Source organism: Phocoena sinus, chromosome 15 (assembly GCF_008692025.1).
Source record: "Phocoena sinus isolate mPhoSin1 chromosome 15, mPhoSin1.pri, whole genome shotgun sequence".
Lineage (NCBI taxonomy): Eukaryota > Metazoa > Chordata > Mammalia > Artiodactyla > Phocoenidae > Phocoena > Phocoena sinus.
This window is the reverse complement of record NC_045777.1, coordinates 78938434-78960566: the sequence shown is the minus strand read 5'-3', so window position 1 is coordinate 78960566 and position 22133 is coordinate 78938434. Positions and strand designations below refer to the sequence as shown.

The 22133-nt window shown below is 61.4% G+C and overlaps 1 protein-coding gene across 9 annotated transcripts in view; it reads right to left on the bottom strand.

Moving 5' to 3' along the window:
• Positions 1-22133, bottom strand: part of MLXIPL (MLX interacting protein like) — a 48618-nt gene that overhangs the window by 5455 nt on the left and 21030 nt on the right. For 8 of the 9 annotated variants that reach the window (XM_032605416.1, XM_032605418.1, XM_032605409.1 and 5 more), the window contains 6 exons: positions 19826-19908; positions 19572-19661; positions 19226-19270; positions 18503-18704; positions 18298-18378; positions 15069-15238 (listed from right to left, as the gene is read on the bottom strand). In XM_032605416.1, the coding sequence (XP_032461307.1) occupies positions 15069-15238; positions 18298-18378; positions 18503-18704; positions 19226-19270; positions 19572-19661; positions 19826-19908 (671 nt within the window). The remainder of the gene's footprint in view (positions 1-15068; positions 15239-18297; positions 18379-18502; positions 18705-19225; positions 19271-19571; positions 19662-19825; positions 19909-22133) is intronic. The other variant, XM_032605412.1, reaches the window with a different exon arrangement.

Sequence of the window (22133 nt, the reverse complement as noted above, 5' to 3'; positions counted from 1 at the left end):
CACACCCATCTGTCCACACACCCATCCATCCACACACTCATCCATCCACACACCCGTCCATCCACACACCCGTCCATCCAACACACTCGTCCATCCACACACCCGTACGTCCACACACCCGTCCACACACCCGTCCGTCCACACACCCATCCACCCACACACCCATCCATCCACACACTCATCCATCCACACACCCGTCCATCCACACACCCGTCCATCCAACACACCCGTCCGTCCACACACCCATCCACACACCCGTCCACACACCCATCCATCCACACACCCATCCATCCAACACACCCATCCGTCCACACACCCGTCCGTCCACACACCCGTCCGTCCACACACCCATCCACACACCCGTCCACACACCCGTCCGTCCACACACCCATCCACACACCCGTCCACACACCCATCCGTCCACACACCCACCCGTCCACACACCCACCCGTCCACACACCCGTCCGTCCACACACCCATCCACCCACACACCCATCCATCCACACACCCATCCATCCACACACCCGTCCATCCAACACACTCGTCCATCCACACACCCGTACGTCCACACACCCGTCCACACACCCGTCCGTCCACACACCCATCCGTCCACACACCCATCCATCCAACACACCCATCCGTCCACACACCCGTCCGTCCACACACCCGTCCGTCCACACACCCATCCACACACCCGTCCACACACCCGTCCGTCCACACACCCACCCGTCCACACACCCACCCGTCCACACACCCGTCCGTCCACACACCCATCCGTCCACACACCCATCCATCCAACACACCCATCCGTCCACACACCCGTCCGCCCACACACCCGTCCGTCCACACACCCATCCACACACCCGTCCACACACCCGTCCGTCCACACACCCATCCACACACCCGTCCACACACCCGTCCGTCCACACACCCACCCGTCCACACACCCACCCGTCCACACACCCGTCCGTCCACACACCCATCCGTCCACACACCCATCCATCCAACACACCCATCCGTCCACACACCCGTCCGCCCACACACCCGTCCGTCCACACACCCATCCACACACCCGTCCACACACCCGTCCGTCCACACACCCATCCACACACCCGTCCACACACCCATCCTTCCACACACCCACCCGTCCACACACCCACCCGTCCACACACCCGTCCGTCCACACACCCATCTGTCCACACACCCATCCATCCACACACTCATCCATCCACACACCCGTCCATCCACACACCCATCCATCCACACACCCGTCCATCCACACACCCGTCCATCCACACACCCGTACGTCCACACACCCGTCCACACACCCGTCCGTCCACACACCCATCCACACACCCGTCCACACACCCATCCGTCCACACACCCACCCGTCCACACACCCACCCGTCCACACACCCGTCCGTCCACACACCCATCCACCCACACACCCATCCATCCACACACCCATCCATCCACACACCCGTCCATCCAACACACTCGTCCATCCACACACCCGTACGTCCACACACCCGTCCACACACCCGTCCGTCCACACACCCATCCACCCACACACCCATCCATCCACACACTCATCCATCCACACACCCGTCCATCCACACACCCGTCCATCCAACACACCCGTCCGTCCACACACCCATCCACACACCCGTCCACACACCCATCCGTCCACACACCCATCTGTCCACACACCCATCCATCCACACACTCATCCATCCACACACCCGTCCATCCACACACCCACCCGTCCACACACCCACCCGTCCACACACCCGTCCGTCCACACACCCATCCACCCACACACCCATCCATCCAACACACCCATCCGTCCACACACCCGTCCGTCCACACACCCGTCCGTCCACACACCCATCCGTCCACACACCCATCCATCCAACACACCCATCCGTCCACACACCCGTCCGTCCACACACCCGTCCGTCCACACACCCATCCACACACCCGTCCACACACCCGTCCGTCCACACACCCACCCGTCCACACACCCACCCGTCCACACACCCGTCCGTCCACACACCCATCCGTCCACACACCCATCGATCCAACACACCCATCCGTCCACACACCCGTCCGCCCACACACCCGTCCGTCCACACACCCATCCACACACCCGTCCACACACCCGTCCGTCCACACACCCATCCACACACCCGTCCACACACCCGTCCGTCCACACACCCACCCGTCCACACACCCACCCGTCCACACACCCGTCCGTCCACACACCCATCCGTCCACACACCCATCCATCCAACACACCCATCCGTCCACACACCCGTCCGCCCACACACCCGTCCGTCCACACACCCATCCACACACCCATCCACACACCCGTCCGTCCACACACCCATCCACACACCCGTCCACACACCCATCCTTCCACACACCCACCCGTCCACACACCCACCCGTCCACACACCCGTCCGTCCACACACCCATCTGTCCACACACCCATCCATCCACACACTCATCCATCCACACACCCGTCCATCCACACACCCATCCATCCACACACCCGTCCATCCACACACCCGTCCATCCACACACCCACCCATCCAACACACCCATCCATCCACACACCCGTCCGTCCACACACCCGTCCATCCACACACCCGTCCATCCACACACCCGTCCATCCAACACACCCGTCCATCCACACACCCGTCCATCCACACACCCATCCATCCACACACCCATCCATCCAACACACCCATCCGTCCACACACCCGTCCGTCCACACACCCGTCCGTCCACACACCCATCCACACACCCGTCCACACACCCGTCCGTCCACACACCCATCCACACACCCGTCCACACACCCATCCGTCCACACACCCACCCGTCCACACACCCACCCGTCCACACACCCGTCCGTCCACACACCCACCCGTCCACACACCCGTCCGTCCACACACCCACCCGTCCACACACCCGTCCGTCCACACACCCATCTGTCCACACACCCATCCATCCACACACTCATCCATCCACACACCCGTCCATCCACACACCCATCCATCCACACACCCGTCCATCCACACACCCGTCCATCCACACACCCACCCATCCAACACACCCATCCATCCACACACCCGTCCGTCCACACACCCGTCCATCCACACACCCGTCCATCCACACACCCGTCCATCCAACACACCCGTCCATCCACACACCCGTCCATCCACACACCCATCCATCCACACACCCATCCATCCAACACACCCATCCGTCCACACACCCGTCCGTCCACACACCCGTCCGTCCACACACCCATCCACACACCCGTCCACACACCCGTCCGTCCACACACCCATCCACACACCCGTCCACACACCCATCCGTCCACACACCCACCCGTCCACACACCCACCCGTCCACACACCCGTCCGTCCACACACCCATCCGTCCACACACCCATCCATCCACACACTCATCCATCCACACACCCGTCCATCCACACACCCATCCATCCACACACCCATCCATCCACACACCCGTCCGTCCACACACCCGTCCATCCACACACCCGTCCATCCACACACCCGTCCATCCAACACACCCATCCGTCCACACACCCGTCCGTCCACACACCCGTCCGTCCACACACCCATCCACACACCCGTCCACACACCCATCCGTCCACACACCCATCCACCCACACACCCATCCATCCACACACTCATCCATCCACACACCCGTCCATCCACACACCCATCCATCCAACACACTCGTCCATCCACACACCCGTCCGTCCACACACCCGTCCACACACCCGTCCGTCCACACACCCATCCACCCACACACCCATCCATCCACACACTCATCCATCCACACACCCGTCCATCCACACACCCGTCCATCCAACACACCCATCCGTCCACACACCCGTCCGTCCACACACCCGTCCGTCCACACACCCATCCACACACCCGTCCACACACCCGTCCGTCCACACACCCATCCACACACCCGTCCACACACCCATCCGTCCACACACCCACCCGTCCACACACCCACCCGTCCACACACCCGTCCGTCCACACACCCATCCGTCCACACACCCATCCATCCAACACACCCATCCGTCCACACACCCGTCCGCCCACACACCCGTCCGTCCACACACCCATCCACACACCCGTCCACACACCCGTCCGTCCACACACCCATCCACACACCCGTCCACACACCCATCCGTCCACACACCCACCCGTCCACACACCCACCCGTCCACACACCCGTCCGTCCACACACCCATCCGTCCACACACCCATCCATCCACACACCCACCCGTCCACACACCCGTCCGTCCACACACCCATCCACCCACACACCCATCCATCCACACACCCATCCATCCACACACCCGTCCATCCAACACACTCGTCCATCCACACACCCGTACGTCCACACACCCGTCCACACACCCGTCCGTCCACACACCCATCCACCCACACACCCATCCATCCACACACTCATCCATCCACACACCCGTCCATCCACACACCCGTCCATCCAACACACCCGTCCGTCCACACACCCATCCACACACCCGTCCACACACCCATCCGTCCACACACCCATCTGTCCACACACCCATCCATCCACACACTCATCCATCCACACACCCGTCCATCCACACACCCATCCATCCACACACCCATCCATCCACACACCCGTCCATCCACACACCCACCCATCCAACACACCCATCCATCCACACACCCGTCCGTCCACACACCCGTCCATCCACACACCCGTCCATCCACACACCCGTCCATCCAACACACCCGTCCATCCACACACCCGTCCATCCACACACCCGTCCATCCACACACCCATCCATCCACACACTCATCCATCCACACACCCGTCCGTCCACACACCCATCCACACACCCGTCCACACACCCGTCCGTCCACACACCCATCCACACACCCGTCCACACACCCATCCGTCCACACACCCATCCACCCACACACCCATCCACCCACACACCCATCCATCCACACACTCATCCATCCACACACCCGTCCGTCCACACACCCATCCACACACCCGTCCACACACCCGTCCGTCCACACACCCATCCACACACCCGTCCACACACCCATCCGTCCACACACCCACCCGTCCACACACCCACCCGTCCACACACCCGTCCGTCCACACACCCATCCACCCACACACCCATCCATCCACACACTCATCCATCCACACACCCGTCCATCCACACACCCGTCCATCCAACACACTCGTCCATCCACACACCCGTCCGTCCACACACCCATCCATCCAACACACCCATCCGTCCACACACCCGTCCGTCCACACACCCGTCCGTCCACACACCCATCCACACACCCGTCCACACACCCGTCCGTCCACACACCCATCCACACACCCGTCCACACACCCATCCGTCCACACACCCATCCATCCACACACCCGTCCATCCACACACCCGTCCATCCACACACCCGTCCATCCACACACCCATCCATCCAACACACCCATCCGTCCACACACCCGTCCGTCCACACACCCGTCCGTCCACACACCCATCCACACACCCGTCCACACACCCATCCGTCCACACACCCATCCACCCACACACCCATCCATCCACACACTCATCCATCCACACACCCGTCCATCCACACACCCGTCCATCCAACACACTCGTCCATCCACACACCCGTCCGTCCACACACCCGTCCGTCCACACACCCATCCACCCACACACCCATCCATCCACACACTCATCCATCCACACACCCGTCCATCCACACACCCATCCATCCAACACACCCATCCGTGCACACACCCGTCCGTCCACACACCCGTCCGTCCACACACCCGTCCGTCCACACACCCATCCACACACCCGTCCACACACCCATCCGTCCACACACCCATCCGTCCACACACCCATCCACCCACACACCCATCCATCCACACACTCGTCCATCCACACACCCGTCCATCCACACACCCATCCATCCAACACACCCATCCGTGCACACACCCGTCCGTCCACACACCCGTCCATCCACACACCCACCCGTCCACACACCCATCCGTCCACACACCCATCTGTCCACACACCCATCCATCCACACACTCATCCATCCACACACCCGTCCATCCACACACCCATCCATCCACACACCCATCCATCCACACACCCGTCCATCCACACACCCACCCATCCAACACACCCATCCATCCACACACCCGTCCGTCCACACACCCGTCCATCCACACACCCGTCCATCCACACACCCGTCCATCCAACACACCCGTCCATCCACACACCCGTCCATCCACACACCCATCCATCCACACACCCATCCATCCAACACACCCATCCGTCCACACACCCGTCCGTCCACACACCCGTCCGTCCACACACCCATCCACACACCCGTCCACACACCCGTCCGTCCACACACCCATCCACACACCCGTCCACACACCCATCCGTCCACACACCCATCCATCCACACACCCGTCCATCCACACACCCGTCCATCCACACACCCGTCCATCCACACACCCATCCATCCAACACACCCATCCGTCCACACACCCGTCCGTCCACACACCCGTCCGTCCACACACCCATCCACACACCCGTCCACACACCCATCCGTCCACACACCCACCCGTCCACACACCCACCCGTCCACACACCCGTCCGTCCACACACCCATCTGTCCACACACCCATCCATCCACACACTCATCCATCCACACACCCGTCCATCCACACACCCATCCATCCACACACCCATCCATCCACACACCCATCCGTCCACACACCCGTCCGTCCACACACCCGTCCGTCCACACACCCATCCACACACCCGTCCACACACCCGTCCGTCCACACACCCATCCATCCACACACCCGTCCATCCACACACCCACCCGTCCACACACCCATCCACCCACACACCCATCCATCCACACACCCATCCATCCACACACTCATCCATCCACACACCCGTCCATCCACACACCCGTCCATCCAACACACTCGTCCATCCACACACCCGTCCGTCCACACACCCACCCGTCCACACACCCACCCGTCCACACACCCGTCCGTCCACACACCCATCCACACACCCGTCCACACACCCGTCCGTCCACACACCCATCCACACACCCGTCCACACACCCGTCCGTCCACACACCCATCCACACACCCGTCCACACACCCGTCCGTCCACACACCCATCCACACACCCGTCCACACACCCGTCCACCCACACACCCGTCCATCCACACACCCGTCCACACACCCGTCCGTCCACACACCCATCCACCCACACACCCATCCATCCACACACTCATCCATCCACACACCCGTCCATCCACACACCCGTCCATCCAACACACTCGTCCATCCACACACCCGTCCATCCACACACCCATCCATCCACACACCCGTCCGTCCACACACCCATCCGTCCACACACCCATCCATCCAACACACCCATCCATCCACACACCCGTCCATCCACACACCCGTCCATCCACACACCCGTCCATCCAACACACCCGTCCATCCACACACCCGTCCATCCACACACCCATCCATCCACACACCCATCCATCCAACACACCCATCCGTCCACACACCCGTCCGTCCACACACCCGTCCGTCCACACACCCGTCCGTCCACACACCCAACCACACACCCGTCCACACACCCGTCCGTCCACACACCCATCCACACACCCGTCCACACACCCATCCGTCCACACACCCGTCCATCCACACACCCGTCCATCCACACACCCGTCCATCCACACACCCATCCATCCAACACACCCATCCGTCCACACACCCGTCCGTCCACACACCCGTCCGTCCCCACACCCGTCCGTCCACACACCCATCCACACACCCGTCCACACACCCATCCGTCCACACACCCATCTGTCCACACACCCATCCATCCACACACTCATCCATCCACACACCCGTCCATCCACACACCCGTCCATCCAACACACCCATCCATCCACACACCCGTCCATCCACACACCCACCCGTCCACACACCCATCCGTCCACACACCCATCTGTCCACACACCCATCCATCCACACACTCATCCATCCACACACCCGTCCATCCACACACCCATCCATCCACACACCCATCCATCCACACACCCGTCCATCCACACACCCACCCATCCAACACACCCATCCATCCACACACCCGTCCGTCCACACACCCGTCCATCCACACACCCGTCCATCCACACACCCGTCCATCCAACACACCCGTCCATCCACACACCCGTCCATCCACACACCCATCCATCCACACACCCATCCATCCAACACACCCATCCGTCCACACACCCGTCCGTCCACACACCCGTCCGTCCACACACCCATCCACACACCCGTCCACACACCCGTCCGTCCACACACCCATCCACACACCCGTCCACACACCCATCCGTCCACACACCCATCCATCCACACACCCGTCCATCCACACACCCGTCCATCCACACACCCGTCCATCCACACACCCATCCATCCAACACACCCGTCCGTCCACACACCCGTCCGTCCACACACCCGTCCGTCCACACACCCGTCCGTCCACACACCCATCCACACACCCGTCCACACACCCATCCGTCCACACACCCATCCACCCACACACCCATCCATCCACACACTCATCCATCCACACACCCGTCCATCCACACACCCGTCCATCCAACACACTCGTCCATCCACACACCCGTCCATCCACACACCCATCCATCCACACACCCGTCCGTCCACACACCCACCCGTCCACACACCCATCCGTCCACACACCCATCCACCCACACACCCATCCATCCACACACTCGTCCATCCACACACCCGTCCGTCCACACACCCGTCCATCCACACACCCGTCCATCCAACACACCCGTCCATCCACACACCCGTCCATCCACACACCCGTCCATCCACACACCCATCCATCCAACACACCCATCCGTCCACACACCCGTCCGTCCACACACCCGTCCGTCCACACACCCATCCACACACCCGTCCACACACCCGTCCGTCCACACACCCATCCACACACCCGTCCACACACCCATCCGTCCACACACCCATCCATCCACACACCCGTCCATCCACACACCCGTCCATCCACACACCCGTCCATCCACACACCCATCCATCCAACACACCCATCCGTCCACACACCCACCCGTCCACACACCCGTCCGTCCACACACCCATCCACCCACACACCCATCCATCCACACACTCATCCATCCACACACCCGTCCATCCACACACCCGTCCATCCAACACACTCGTCCATCCACACACCCGTCCATCCACACACCCATCCATCCACACACCCGTCCGTCCACACACCCACTCGTCCACACACCCATCCGTCCACACACCCATCCACCCACACACCCATCCATCCACACACTCATCCATCCACACACCCGTCCGTCCACACACCCGTCCATCCACACACCCGTCCATCCAACCCACCCGTCCATCCACACACCCGTCCATCCACACACCCATCCATCCACACACCCATCCATCCAACACACCCATCCGTCCACACACCCGTCCGTCCACACACCCGTCCGTCCACACACCCGTCCGTCCACACACCCATCCACACACACGTCCACACACCCGTCCGTCCACACACCCATCCACACACCCGTCCACACACCCATCCGTCCACACACCCATCCATCCACACACCCGTCCATCCACACACCCGTCCATCCACACACCCATCCATCCAACACACCCATCCGTCCATACACCCACCCGTCCACACACCCGTCCGTCCACACACCCATCCACCCACACACCCATCCATCCACACACTCATCCATCCACACACCCGTCCATCCACACACCCGTCCATCCAACACACTCGTCCATCCACACACCCGTCCATCCACACACCCATCCATCCACACACCCGTCCGTCCACACACCCATCCACACACCCGTCCACACACCCGTCCACCCACACACCCGTCCGTCCACACACCCGTCCACACACCCGTCCGTCCACACACCCATCCACCCACACACCCATCCATCCACACACTCATCCATCCACACACCCGTCCATCCACACACCCGTCCATCCAACACACTCGTCCATCCACACACCCGTCCATCCACACACCCATCCATCCACACACCCGTCCGTCCACACACCCACCCGTCCACACACCCATCCGTCCACACACCCATCCATCCAACACACCCATCCATCCACACACCCGTCCATCCACACACCCGTCCATCCAACACACCCGTCCATCCACACACCCGTCCATCCACACACCCATCCATCCACACACCCATCCATCCAACACACCCATCCGTCCACACACCCGTCCGTCCACACACCCGTCCGTCCACACACCCATCCACACACCCGTCCACACACCCGTCCGTCCACACACCCATCCACACACCCGTCCACACACCCATCCGTCCACACACCCGTCCATCCACACACCCGTCCATCCACACACCCGTCCATCCACACACCCGTCCATCCAACACACCCGTCCATCCACACACCCGTCCGTCCACACACCCGTCCGTCCACACACCCATCCACACACCCGTCCACACACCCATCCGTCCACACACCCATCCACCCACACACCCATCCATCCACACACTCATCCATCCACACACCCGTCCATCCACACACCCGTCCATCCAACACACCCGTCCATCCACACACCCGTCCATCCACACACCCATCCATCCACACACCCGTCCGTCCACACACCCACCCGTCCACACACCCATCCGTCCACACACCCATCCACCCACACACCCGTCCATCCACACACTCGTCCATCCACACACCCGTCCGTCCACACACCCGTCCATCCACACACCCGTCCATCCAACACACCCGTCCATCCACACACCCGTCCATCCACACAGCCGTCCATCCACACACCCATCCATCCAACACACCCATCCGTCCACACACCCGTCCGTCCACACACCCGTCCGTCCACACACCCGTCCGTCCACACACCCATCCACACACACGTCCACACACCCGTCCGTCCACACACCCATCCACACACCCGTCCACACACCCATCCGTCCACACACCCATCCATCCACACACCCGTCCATCCACACACCCGTCCATCCACACACCCATCCATCCAACACACCCATCCGTCCATACACCCACCCGTCCACACACCCGTCCGTCCACACACCCATCCACCCACACACCCATCCATCCACACACTCATCCATCCACACACCCGTCCATCCACACACCCGTCCATCCAACACACTCGTCCATCCACACACCCGTCCATCCACACACCCATCCATCCACACACCCGTCCGTCCACACACCCATCCACACACCCGTCCACACACCCGTCCACCCACACACCCGTCCGTCCACACACCCGTCCACACACCCGTCCGTCCACACACCCATCCACCCACACACCCATCCATCCACACACTCATCCATCCACACACCCGTCCATCCACACACCCGTCCATCCAACACACTCGTCCATCCACACACCCGTCCATCCACACACCCATCCATCCACACACCCGTCCGTCCACACACCCACCCGTCCACACACCCATCCGTCCACACACCCATCCATCCAACACACCCATCCATCCACACACCCGTCCATCCACACACCCGTCCATCCAACACACCCGTCCATCCACACACCCGTCCATCCACACACCCATCCATCCACACACCCATCCATCCAACACACCCATCCGTCCACACACCCGTCCGTCCACACACCCGTCCGTCCACACACCCATCCACACACCCGTCCACACACCCGTCCGTCCACACACCCATCCACACACCCGTCCACACACCCATCCGTCCACACACCCGTCCATCCACACACCCGTCCATCCACACACCCATCCATCCAACACACCCATCCGTCCACACACCCGTCCGTCCACACACCCGTCCGTCCACACACCCGTCCGTCCACACACCCATCCACACACCCGTCCACACACCCATCCGTCCACACACCCATCCGTCCACACACCCATCCATCCACACACTCATCCATCCACACACCCGTCCATCCACACACCCGTCCATCCAACACACCCATCCATCCACACACCCGTCCATCCACACACCCGTCCATCCACACACCCACCCGTCCACACACCCATCCGTCCACACACCCATCCGTCCACACACCCATCCGTCCACACACCCATCCATCCACACACTCATCCATCCACACACCCGTCCATCCACACACCCATCCATCCACACACCCATCCATCCACACACCCGTCCATCCACACACCCACCCATCCAACACACCCGTCCATCCACACACCCGTCCGTCCACACACCCGTCCATCCACACACCCGTCCATCCAACACACCCGTCCATCCACACACCCGTCCGTCCACACACCCATCCATCCACACACCCATCCATCCAACACACCCATCCGTCCACACACCCGTCCGTCCACACACCCGTCCGTCCACACACCCATCCACACACCCGTCCACACACCCGTCCGTCCACACACCCATCCACACACCCGTCCACACACCCATCCGTCCACACACCCATCCATCCACACACCCGTCCATCCACACACCCGTCCATCCACACACCCGTCCATCCACACACCCATCCATCCAACACACCCGTCCGTCCACACACCCGTCCGTCCACACACCCGTCCGTCCACACACCCATCCACACACCCGTCCACACACCCATCCGTCCACACACCCATCCACCCACACACCCATCCATCCACACACTCATCCATCCACACACCCGTCCATCCACACACCCGTCCATCCAACACACCCGTCCATCCACACACCCGTCCATCCACACACCCATCCATCCACACACCCGTCCGTCCACACACCCACCCGTCCACACACCCATCCGTCCACACACCCATCCACCCACACACCCGTCCATCCACACACTCGTCCATCCACACACCCGTCCGTCCACACACCCGTCCATCCACACACCCGTCCATCCAACACACCCGTCCATCCACACACCCGTCCATCCACACAGCCGTCCATCCACACACCCATCCATCCAACACACCCATCCGTCCACACACCCGTCCGTCCACACACCCGTCCGTCCACACACCCATCCACCCACACACCCATCCATCCACACACTCATCCATCCACACACCCGTCCATCCACACACCCGTCCATCCAACACACTCGTCCATCCACACACCCGTCCATCCACACACCCATCCATCCACACACCCGTCCGTCCACACACCCACTCGTCCACACACCCATCCGTCCACACACCCATCCACCCACACACCCATCCATCCACACACTCATCCATCCACACACCCGTCCGTCCACACACCCGTCCATCCACACACCCGTCCATCCAACACACCCGTCCATCCACACACCCGTCCATCCACACACCCATCCATCCACACACCCATCCATCCAACACACCCATCCGTCCACACACCCGTCCGTCCACACACCCGTCCGTCCACACACCCGTCCGTCCACACACCCATCCACACACCCGTCCACACACCCGTCCGTCCACACACCCATCCACACACCCGTCCACACACCCATCCGTCCACACACCCATCCATCCACACACCCGTCCATCCACACACCCGTCCATCCACACACCCATCCATCCAACACACCCATCCGTCCACACACCCACCCGTCCACACACCCGTCCGTCCACACACCCATCCACCCACACACCCATCCATCCACACACTCATCCATCCACACACCCGTCCATCCACACACCCATCCATCCACACACCCGTCCATCCAACACACCCATCCGTCCACACACCCGTCCGTCCACACACCCGTCCGTCCACACACCCGTCCGTCCACACACCCATCCACACACCCGTCCACACACCCGTCCGTCCACACACCCATCCACACACCCGTCCACACACCCATCCGTCCACACACCCATCCATCCACACACCCGTCCATCCACACACCCGTCCATCCACACACCCATCCATCCAACACACCCATCCGTCCATACACCCACCCGTCCACACACCCATCCGTCCACACACCCATCCACCCACACACCCATCCATCCACACACTCATCCATCCACACACCCGTCCATCCACACACCCGTCCATCCAACACACTCGTCCATCCACACACCCGTCCATCCACACACCCATCCATCCACACACCCGTCCATCCACACACCCACCCGTCCACACACCCGTCCGTCCACACACCCATCTGTCCACACACCCATCCATCCACACACTCATCCGTTCACTCACTTGCTCACTCATTGGGCAGCCGTTTACCCAGTGCCGTTAAGGTGCTTGAACTGTGCTAAGTATGAGAAGATGCAGCGGTGAGTAAAGCATAGCCCTTCCAGCAAGGAGCTCACAGTCTAGTCAAGGAGAGAAACCTCTCAAACAATGAACTATGCTAGTGCCTGAGAAGTCTGATAACAGAGGGAAAAGGCAACTATCCTAGCATCACGGGGGCAACGTCTGAAGTGGGCCTGGGAGTTCCTGAACCAAAGTGATGGAGTCACTGCTTCCTAAATGCACACGCTCAGCTTCGGCCTCCATGCTTCCGTTCCTGCTTCTCCTCCCCTCTACTGGTCTCTTCTTCTGCCCAAACCCAAGTCATTCATTAAGGCCCAGAACTCCCCCCTCTTCCAGGAAGTCTTCCACAAGCAGCCCAGCTCCACGCTCCTCTGTCCTCAGGCTCCCCCCCAACCATCTTGTCAGTTCTGCTTCACGAGGGTCTTTCCTCCCCAGCTGAACGGTGCCCTCCTGGAGGCCACAGATGGGGTCTTTCTCCCCCTCCAGTCTCCCTTGTTGGACTGAGCATACTCAGGAAGTACCCTGAATACCTCCGGGGTGTGGGCAGGTGAGCTGGGCAGGGTGAGCTCACCTGCAGGCGGTTATGTCCCGAGAGGTGGATCATGCCCGAGCAGGCAGAGGGCACCTCCGAGCCCAGGATCCCACTGCTGAGGACAGGGTCAGCCATGGGGCCGAAGCTGGGGGGCTCCAGGAAGCTTGAGGGTGTAGGTGTCTGTGGGGGGCGGTAGTTGGTGAAGAAATCTGTAATTCAGACACACAGGGTGGCAGCTGTCAGGGCTAAGGTCGCGGCTGGAAGCAGCGGGCTGGCCCTGTCCCCAGGCTGGGCTGGCAGTGGGGTGGGGGCCGGCGAGGGAGGGGGGGCCTTCCACAGGAGATTGTGAAACTGGGAGAGTTTCTGTCTCACTCAGGGGAAGCCACAGCAGAGGCTCTGGTGGGATGGGCCTGAGTGGGAGACAGCAGGGGGATGTGCGGGGGTATCAGTGGGACACCCCAGGAAGCAGCCTTCCCACCGAGCCCCAAAACTGGCTCCAGAGGCCCCCCTTCCCCACCCCCAGCCTGGGAATCCCAGGCCTTGTCTGCTTCTGTTACCAGCTCTGCTGGGGACGTGGTGGGGCGGGGTGGTACTGGTACTGGAGACTACCAGGGAGGGAAAGGGTGGGGTCCAAGGGGAGGAGGTCTAGGATGGGGAAAAGGGCATCATGGCGTCAGGAGTTCACGGAGTGAGTTAGGGGTGAGAGGGGTCAGAAGGTCAGTGGGTCTGGGACAAGTCGGGTTTGCTGGAAGGTCAATGGGTAGGGCTACAAGGACAAAGCTCAGGAGTGTGGGTGAAGGGACTAAGGGGGGTCAGAGCAGGGGTCAGAGGGTGGGCTCAGAGCGGGGGCAGGAGTGAGGGGGTGCTGGAAGGCCTGGAAGAGCTGGCGGGGAGCGGGGCAGCCAGATTGTTCGAGGTGCGGGTTGTGTAAGCCCCAGGCTATTCTGGTTTTGGGAAGCAGCTGCCTGGGGCCTAACCACATCCCGGGCCTGGGTGCGCCCGCCCGCCCGCTGCCTTCCGGGCACCTTTCTCTGACCCTGAGTAGCCTCCTGTCTGCACCAGCTCCCAAGGCCTCCTGGTCTGGTCAGACGCGACCCTACTGGCCTTGGATGGACCCCAGCCCCCTGGCCAAGACAGGTGGTCAGGCCTTTCTCCCGGGGGCCCCCTCGAAGGAAACTCAGGAGTGGGATAAGCCAGCACCAAACCTCGAGCCTGACCGGGTCTTATTTGTGCATCTCATGTGACTGGGGGCGCGTGTGCTGCTGGATGGCCGGCTCTGCGTGTGTCAGTCTCATGTAGCACCTGTCTGTCTGCCTCCCTGTGTGTCGGTCCCGCTGTCTGGAGCTCTGTCTGAGTCCGTGTGCACCTGCCCTGGTGTGAGGTGCTCAGTGTGTACATGTCTGTCCTGTGCCCACCTCTGTGTGTGTCTGTGTGTCCTTCTCGGCCACAAGGTCTGAAGGGATCTTCTTGCTGTCCTCCTGCCTCCCTTCCACAGAAGGACTGGGCGGCAGCGGGTGAGCGGCTGCCGATCCTCCACCCCCGGCCCCCAGGGACCACGGGCCTCATCACGTAGCCCCGGGATGCTCAGGGCCACAGAGCAGCTGCTGCTCACCGTGCCGCCCACTCCCCAGAACCCGGTGGGGCTCACAGAGCAGCAAGCCCAGCCCAGCCTGAGTCACCACGTCCCCTCACCACGGCGTGTCCCCACCCCATGCCCGCAGAAGGCACTTCCGAGTCCCAGCCACCGGCGGAGCCCTCCCACCCTGTCGCCCCCACTGACCTGCCATCCCCTGGCTGAGCCCCTCCCCCATCCGGTGCTTCCCCGAGTGGCCCTCAGCCAGCCTCTCCCTGCTCCCTGAGCCCCTCCACCAAGCCCCCTCTCTCCACAGGGTTATGGCCCCCTCACTAGGTTTCCTCTCAAGTGAGGAGCTCTTGGGGACCAAGCGGCAGCCCTGACGGCCCTGGCGCTCCCTGCCCTCCCAGTTCACAGGGCGCTTAAGGGGGCCACACTAGCCGCCTCCCCTGTGCGACCCACACCCCCTACTGTAGGTTGCCCTCGCTGGCCCCCACTCTGGCAGCCACCCTGCGCTGAGAGAAGTCGCTTCCCAGCCCCGGTCGATCAGGTTTTGCCCAGAGCCCGGGTATGGGGGGCAGCGGCTGGGCTCCTACCTGCGGCAGGGGTCTGTGTGCCCAGACGGGGCTGCTGCCCTCCCAGGCTGGTCTGCTCCCAGGGCACTGCCATCAACACTGCTGTCCCCGCAGCCCCCAGCCCCCACCCAGGCAGGCATGGGGGTGGTTCCTCATTCCCTCGTCCCCGCCCCATAGGCTTCCACCTCTTAACTGACAGGCCCAGGACCCTGCCAGTCAGGAAGGAGTGGAGGGGTCACCCAATGCAAGCCTTTATCCCAGGAACCCCCTTTCTGCACCCAAGGCCTCAGCTGAGACAGGCTGAGCCTCCATGTCTGACCCCCAGCACGGCTCCGGAGCCCCCTAAGTGTGTGGCTATCAGCAGCAGTCTCCAAGGTCTACAGCTAAGTGAAGAAAGCAATGCGAGAAACAGGCTGTTACAGAGACAAGAAGAGACATTGGTCCACATGTGCTATATAGACATGATATCTCTGGAGGGACATGAGAAAGCAGCGACTGGTGGCCCTGGGGTTCAGGAGAGGGAGCCAGAGCCAAGGCCTACTTTAAAGGGCTACTTTAAAGAATGCTTTGTAAGATATGATTCCTGGGATTTTCTTAAAAATAACATAGGAGGGGAGAATTGGATGAGGTCTAGATGAGATAAGAATGGCCAAGAGTTGATAAATGTTGACGTTGGTGAGGATTCCATGAGGGTCAGTGAACTCCTCTCTCTCCCTACCTGTGTGTATGCTTGAAATGTTCTTTAATAAATTGTTTTTTTAATGAATTATATAAATACTGATAAATAGACCCAAACAAAGGAGAGCCATCAAAGACCCTCTCTCCCCTGAGAGAGTCCCAGCATCTACTGCTCTCCTGGGAACTCCCCAGAGCCTGCAGCTTCGACGCTCCTGGTCCCCTGTCCCCTGCTAGGTACCCTGTCTGGCTTGCTCTCATCTGAGGCCACGGCACCTGCATCCCAAGGCCAGACAAAGGGAGACCAGGAAGATCCCTCAGAAATCACCCAGATCATCCGCCCTCCCAGAGGGGCCTGGGACTGGCCTGAGGTCTCAAGCGTACTGGGGCTTTCCTCCCACTGACCCTGACCATCCACTCACCCAGGAGGAGGGGCCTGCCCCACCTGAGATCTCCATGAAGTCATCCAGGCTGGGCTGCAGAGGCGTCAGGTCTGGCTGGATCATGTCAGCGTTGCCAACATAGGCTGGAGGGGGCAGTGGTGACGTCAGCAGCATCGGGCAGGGCGGCGTGGGGGCACCCATGCCTGGCCATCCTCCCTTGGCTGCATGGATCCCCTCAGGCCTCCCTTTCCTGGCGCAGCCCCTCACCGTCCTCGGGGGGCAGCTGCAGGGGTGTAGGGCCGGGCTGAGTCATGGTGAAGAGTGTGTCGGAGATGTCGGACAGAAAGCAATCGAGATCTAGAAGCTGCCGCCCGCCGGTCTCCTCCTCTGGGCCCGCCAGCAGGACGGGCACCACGCTGGTGAAGAGCTGCTCGCACCATCGCTCCGGTGGCTGCCACGCCCCTTCCACCTGAGGAGACAGAGCTGTCAGCAGCCCCGGGTGGGCTCCACTGCCCTACTCCTTCCCAGTCTGGAGACACAGGGGTCTCCCACCGCCCCCTGCCTGGGGGATGAAGTGGTCAGCCATCCAGGGGGCCTCTCTGCATACAGCCCCTCCTCTCCTCTCTCCGGTGGACCCAGTTTGCTGCCTGAAAGGCTAGGGTCACCCCACTGGCCTCCAACAACTCCTCCCAGGAGAGAGGCTGGGGTGGCCTGCTGAAGAGATGAGGGTCCCTTCCTGCCCCTACACTTTTCCCTGCCTGGGTCCCCAGTTCTTAGAGCCCCATGCTTCCCCACCACTTGCTTAGTGAACCAGAAGGCTTGGGGTCTTCCCACCACTGCGCTCCAATGCTGCCCTTCCCAAGAGGAGAAAAGCTCAATTAATCAACCAGAGGACACACCCACTCCACTCACGTCCCACCCTCACCCCACCACCACTGCCTCGCCCACCCAGAGGGAAGCATCCATTCTCTGGGTCCAGGGAGCACCCACCTGCTTTGGGACCAGGAGATCCCCTTCCCTGCTGGACTTACGGAGCTGCAGGAACACACAAAGGTGGACACTGGATCCCTTTCCGCTCCTCCATCGCTCCCCGCCAAGGCCTCCCTACTCACTAGCTCCCCCAGATCAACCGGATCCCTCACTTCCCCTCGGAAGCTCTTTGGCCCTGGGAGGTAAGGAGGTTGCGAGGAGGCCCTGTGGCCACTGGGTGGCGCTGTCGGCCTGGGTCTTAATGGAGGACAGGGTCGGGGTTGGGGTTGCGGGGGGAAGCCCTCCGGGGCTCTTGCAAGAGAGGCCGTGGCCAGAAGTCGCAGGGGAAAGGGCCCCCCCAACTGACCCGCTTCTTGTAGTAGATGCGCCACTTATGGTACTCGCGCATCACCACCTCGATGCGCCGCTTCCAATAATTCCCCTCCAAGACGACGGCCTGAGGAGGGCCGGATAGGGGACTCAGTGCGAGGGGTGGCACTCACCCCACCCCTCACCCAGTCTCCCTCTGGGCCAGCCCCTCCCGCTCAGCATGAGGAGTGATGGGCAGGAGGGGCCTGGCTTGGTGGGGCGGCAGGTGGTTGGTCCCGTGGTCTCAGCTACCTCCGGTTTCCGGTGCTCATCAGCCTCAGGCCCCTGCAGGGGGGTCACGAAGCCACACACGGGGCTCTTCCTCCGCTCCACATCTGAGAGAAGAGCGCCAGGTCAGGGGTGTCCAGCTCCCTCATCTCCCACTCCAAGGGGACTGGGACTCAAGTGCCACACTATGAAATCCTGCTTGGCCTTCCATGCTCTGATTAAGTGCCACCTCCTCCAGGAAGCCTTGCTGCCTGCTGCCCAGATCTCCCTGTTCTATGAGACCCTGTAAAACAAACCTCCCACACCCCATCTGCCCCATTGGGAGCCTAGTAGGTGCGCAGGCAATGCTTGCTGAATGGCATTGTTGGGCCACACAAAGTTAATTGCCCCAAGAAGGTCCTGGTCAGGCTGGCGGGCTAGAGGTCCAGAGCCCTGGTCCCCTGCTTCAGGATACCCAATTCCATCTGAGAGCCACCGCTGGCCCACTTCAGGCCACCTGCCTGAGCCCTTTCTCTGCCTCCTCCACTCCCATCCCTGTCTTCAACCTTATCTCTCTCCAGGCTCTTTTTTGGCCTATAAACAAATTCCAGGCTCTCCTTTACCTCTCAAACCTTCCCCTTCCTTTGCTTCCCAACAAGCTAAATTTCTTCCCATCACCCCTTTGCTTTCCTCCCAGACTCTGGCAGACCTGTCACTCACCACATCCACCTCTGCCCTCCCAGTTGCATTGTCACCTCCGGTACCTCAGCATCTGCCCGCACACCCACCCCGCTGGCCCAGCTCCTGAACTCGAGGCTCTGGCCCTCCCCAGTCCTGTCCTCCGAGACCTTGGCTGCAGGGCACCCTCCTCCTCCCTAAGCCCCGGGAACCTTCCCTCTGTTCTCCTACCTCCCTGACCACTTTTCACTGGCCCTTCTGCCAGGCCCACTCCCCCTAGCCTCTCTCACCCTGCTCCTTTCCAGTTGAGACCCATCTTCCAGCTGCCTGGGGAACCTCCATTAGGAAGTCTCAAAACATCACTCTCAGACATTTGGGAACTTCCCTCCCAAGCCCAAGCCTCCTCTGGACTGCCAACACTGCCTCCCAGTCTCCCAGCTCCCCACCGTCTCCCAGTGTCCCCATCTAATCCTTGGACTAACCCTCTCATTCCCAAGGGTGTGTGGCATTTCTTCCACCGTCTCCTACCCTCCATATTCTCACTGTTCCCCCTGGTCTGGTGTCATTTCTCGCCTAGACCTCCCTGACTCCAGCCTCACGCTCTCCAGCCCATCTTCCTGCTGCGGCCAAGTCAATTCTTCCTAAAGGGCAGTACAGGCCTAAACCCCTCCATGGCTCCCTGAACCTCCAGGATAAAGCCCACACCCCTTAGCTTGGCTTCCAAGCCCTCCGGGACTGGCCCCACTGCTTCTCCTGCCTTTCCATTGCCTTCATATGCCCCACCTTGAAGCCAGACCCTAACCACCCCCCCACAACAGCCCTCTGGTTTTATTCTACGTGGAGTGCCCTTCCCTTCCCTCTGCCTCATCAGTCTGCCCTCCCATCAGGATAGCCTAGGGCTGTTCCTGTTCTAGGAAGCTTTCCCTTGTCTGAAACCCCATGGTCCCATGTGCCTCACTTTCCACCCTGCCTTGGCCATTTCTCTACATGCTGGCCTCTCCGTTGGGAGTGAAGGCAGAAGCTGTTGCTTTTAGCCCCAAATCCTTACATCTGGCACAGAGCTTGGCACACAGCAGTCCAGGCTGCGTGGACTCCTGGGGGTTAGAGCAAGGAGGATCTCAGAGTATCTGTTCCTGGCTGCCTAGTTGAGGATATGAGCACCAGGAAAGACTGGGCTTGCCCAGGGCCCCCAGAGAGTCAGTGCTGAGCAGGCCTGGTCAGGCTCTGCCCTCCCCCACTTGGCAACCCTGTGCTCTGGACAGAAGGGCAGGGATCACGTGGCTTCCTAGAGCTGGGACATGCTTTATTTAACAATGAGAAGTTCATCCATTCATGCAGCCTCCTAGGCCCTTGCACCTATGCTGGGATAGATGTTGGGACAGGGGATCCATGAATGAATCGGGGATGAATCTCCCAGCCTAGTGGGAGAGACAGGAAAGCACACACATCACCTGAGCTAAAGCAAGGTGGAGAGTCAGCTCATGAGAGGTGCTCTGGGATATCAGAGGAAATCAAGATGACTTGGGGGTGTGGAAAAGGGCTCTTGGAGGTCAGGAGCCTGCCGAAAGGGTGGGGGTGTGAGGGGGAGGAGCCAGGCAGCCCTCCAGCAACCCCACTCCTCCCCCTTTCCTGAAGCCTCCCTTCAAACCTTCCGTGTTCAGGGAGGAGGAGTCCT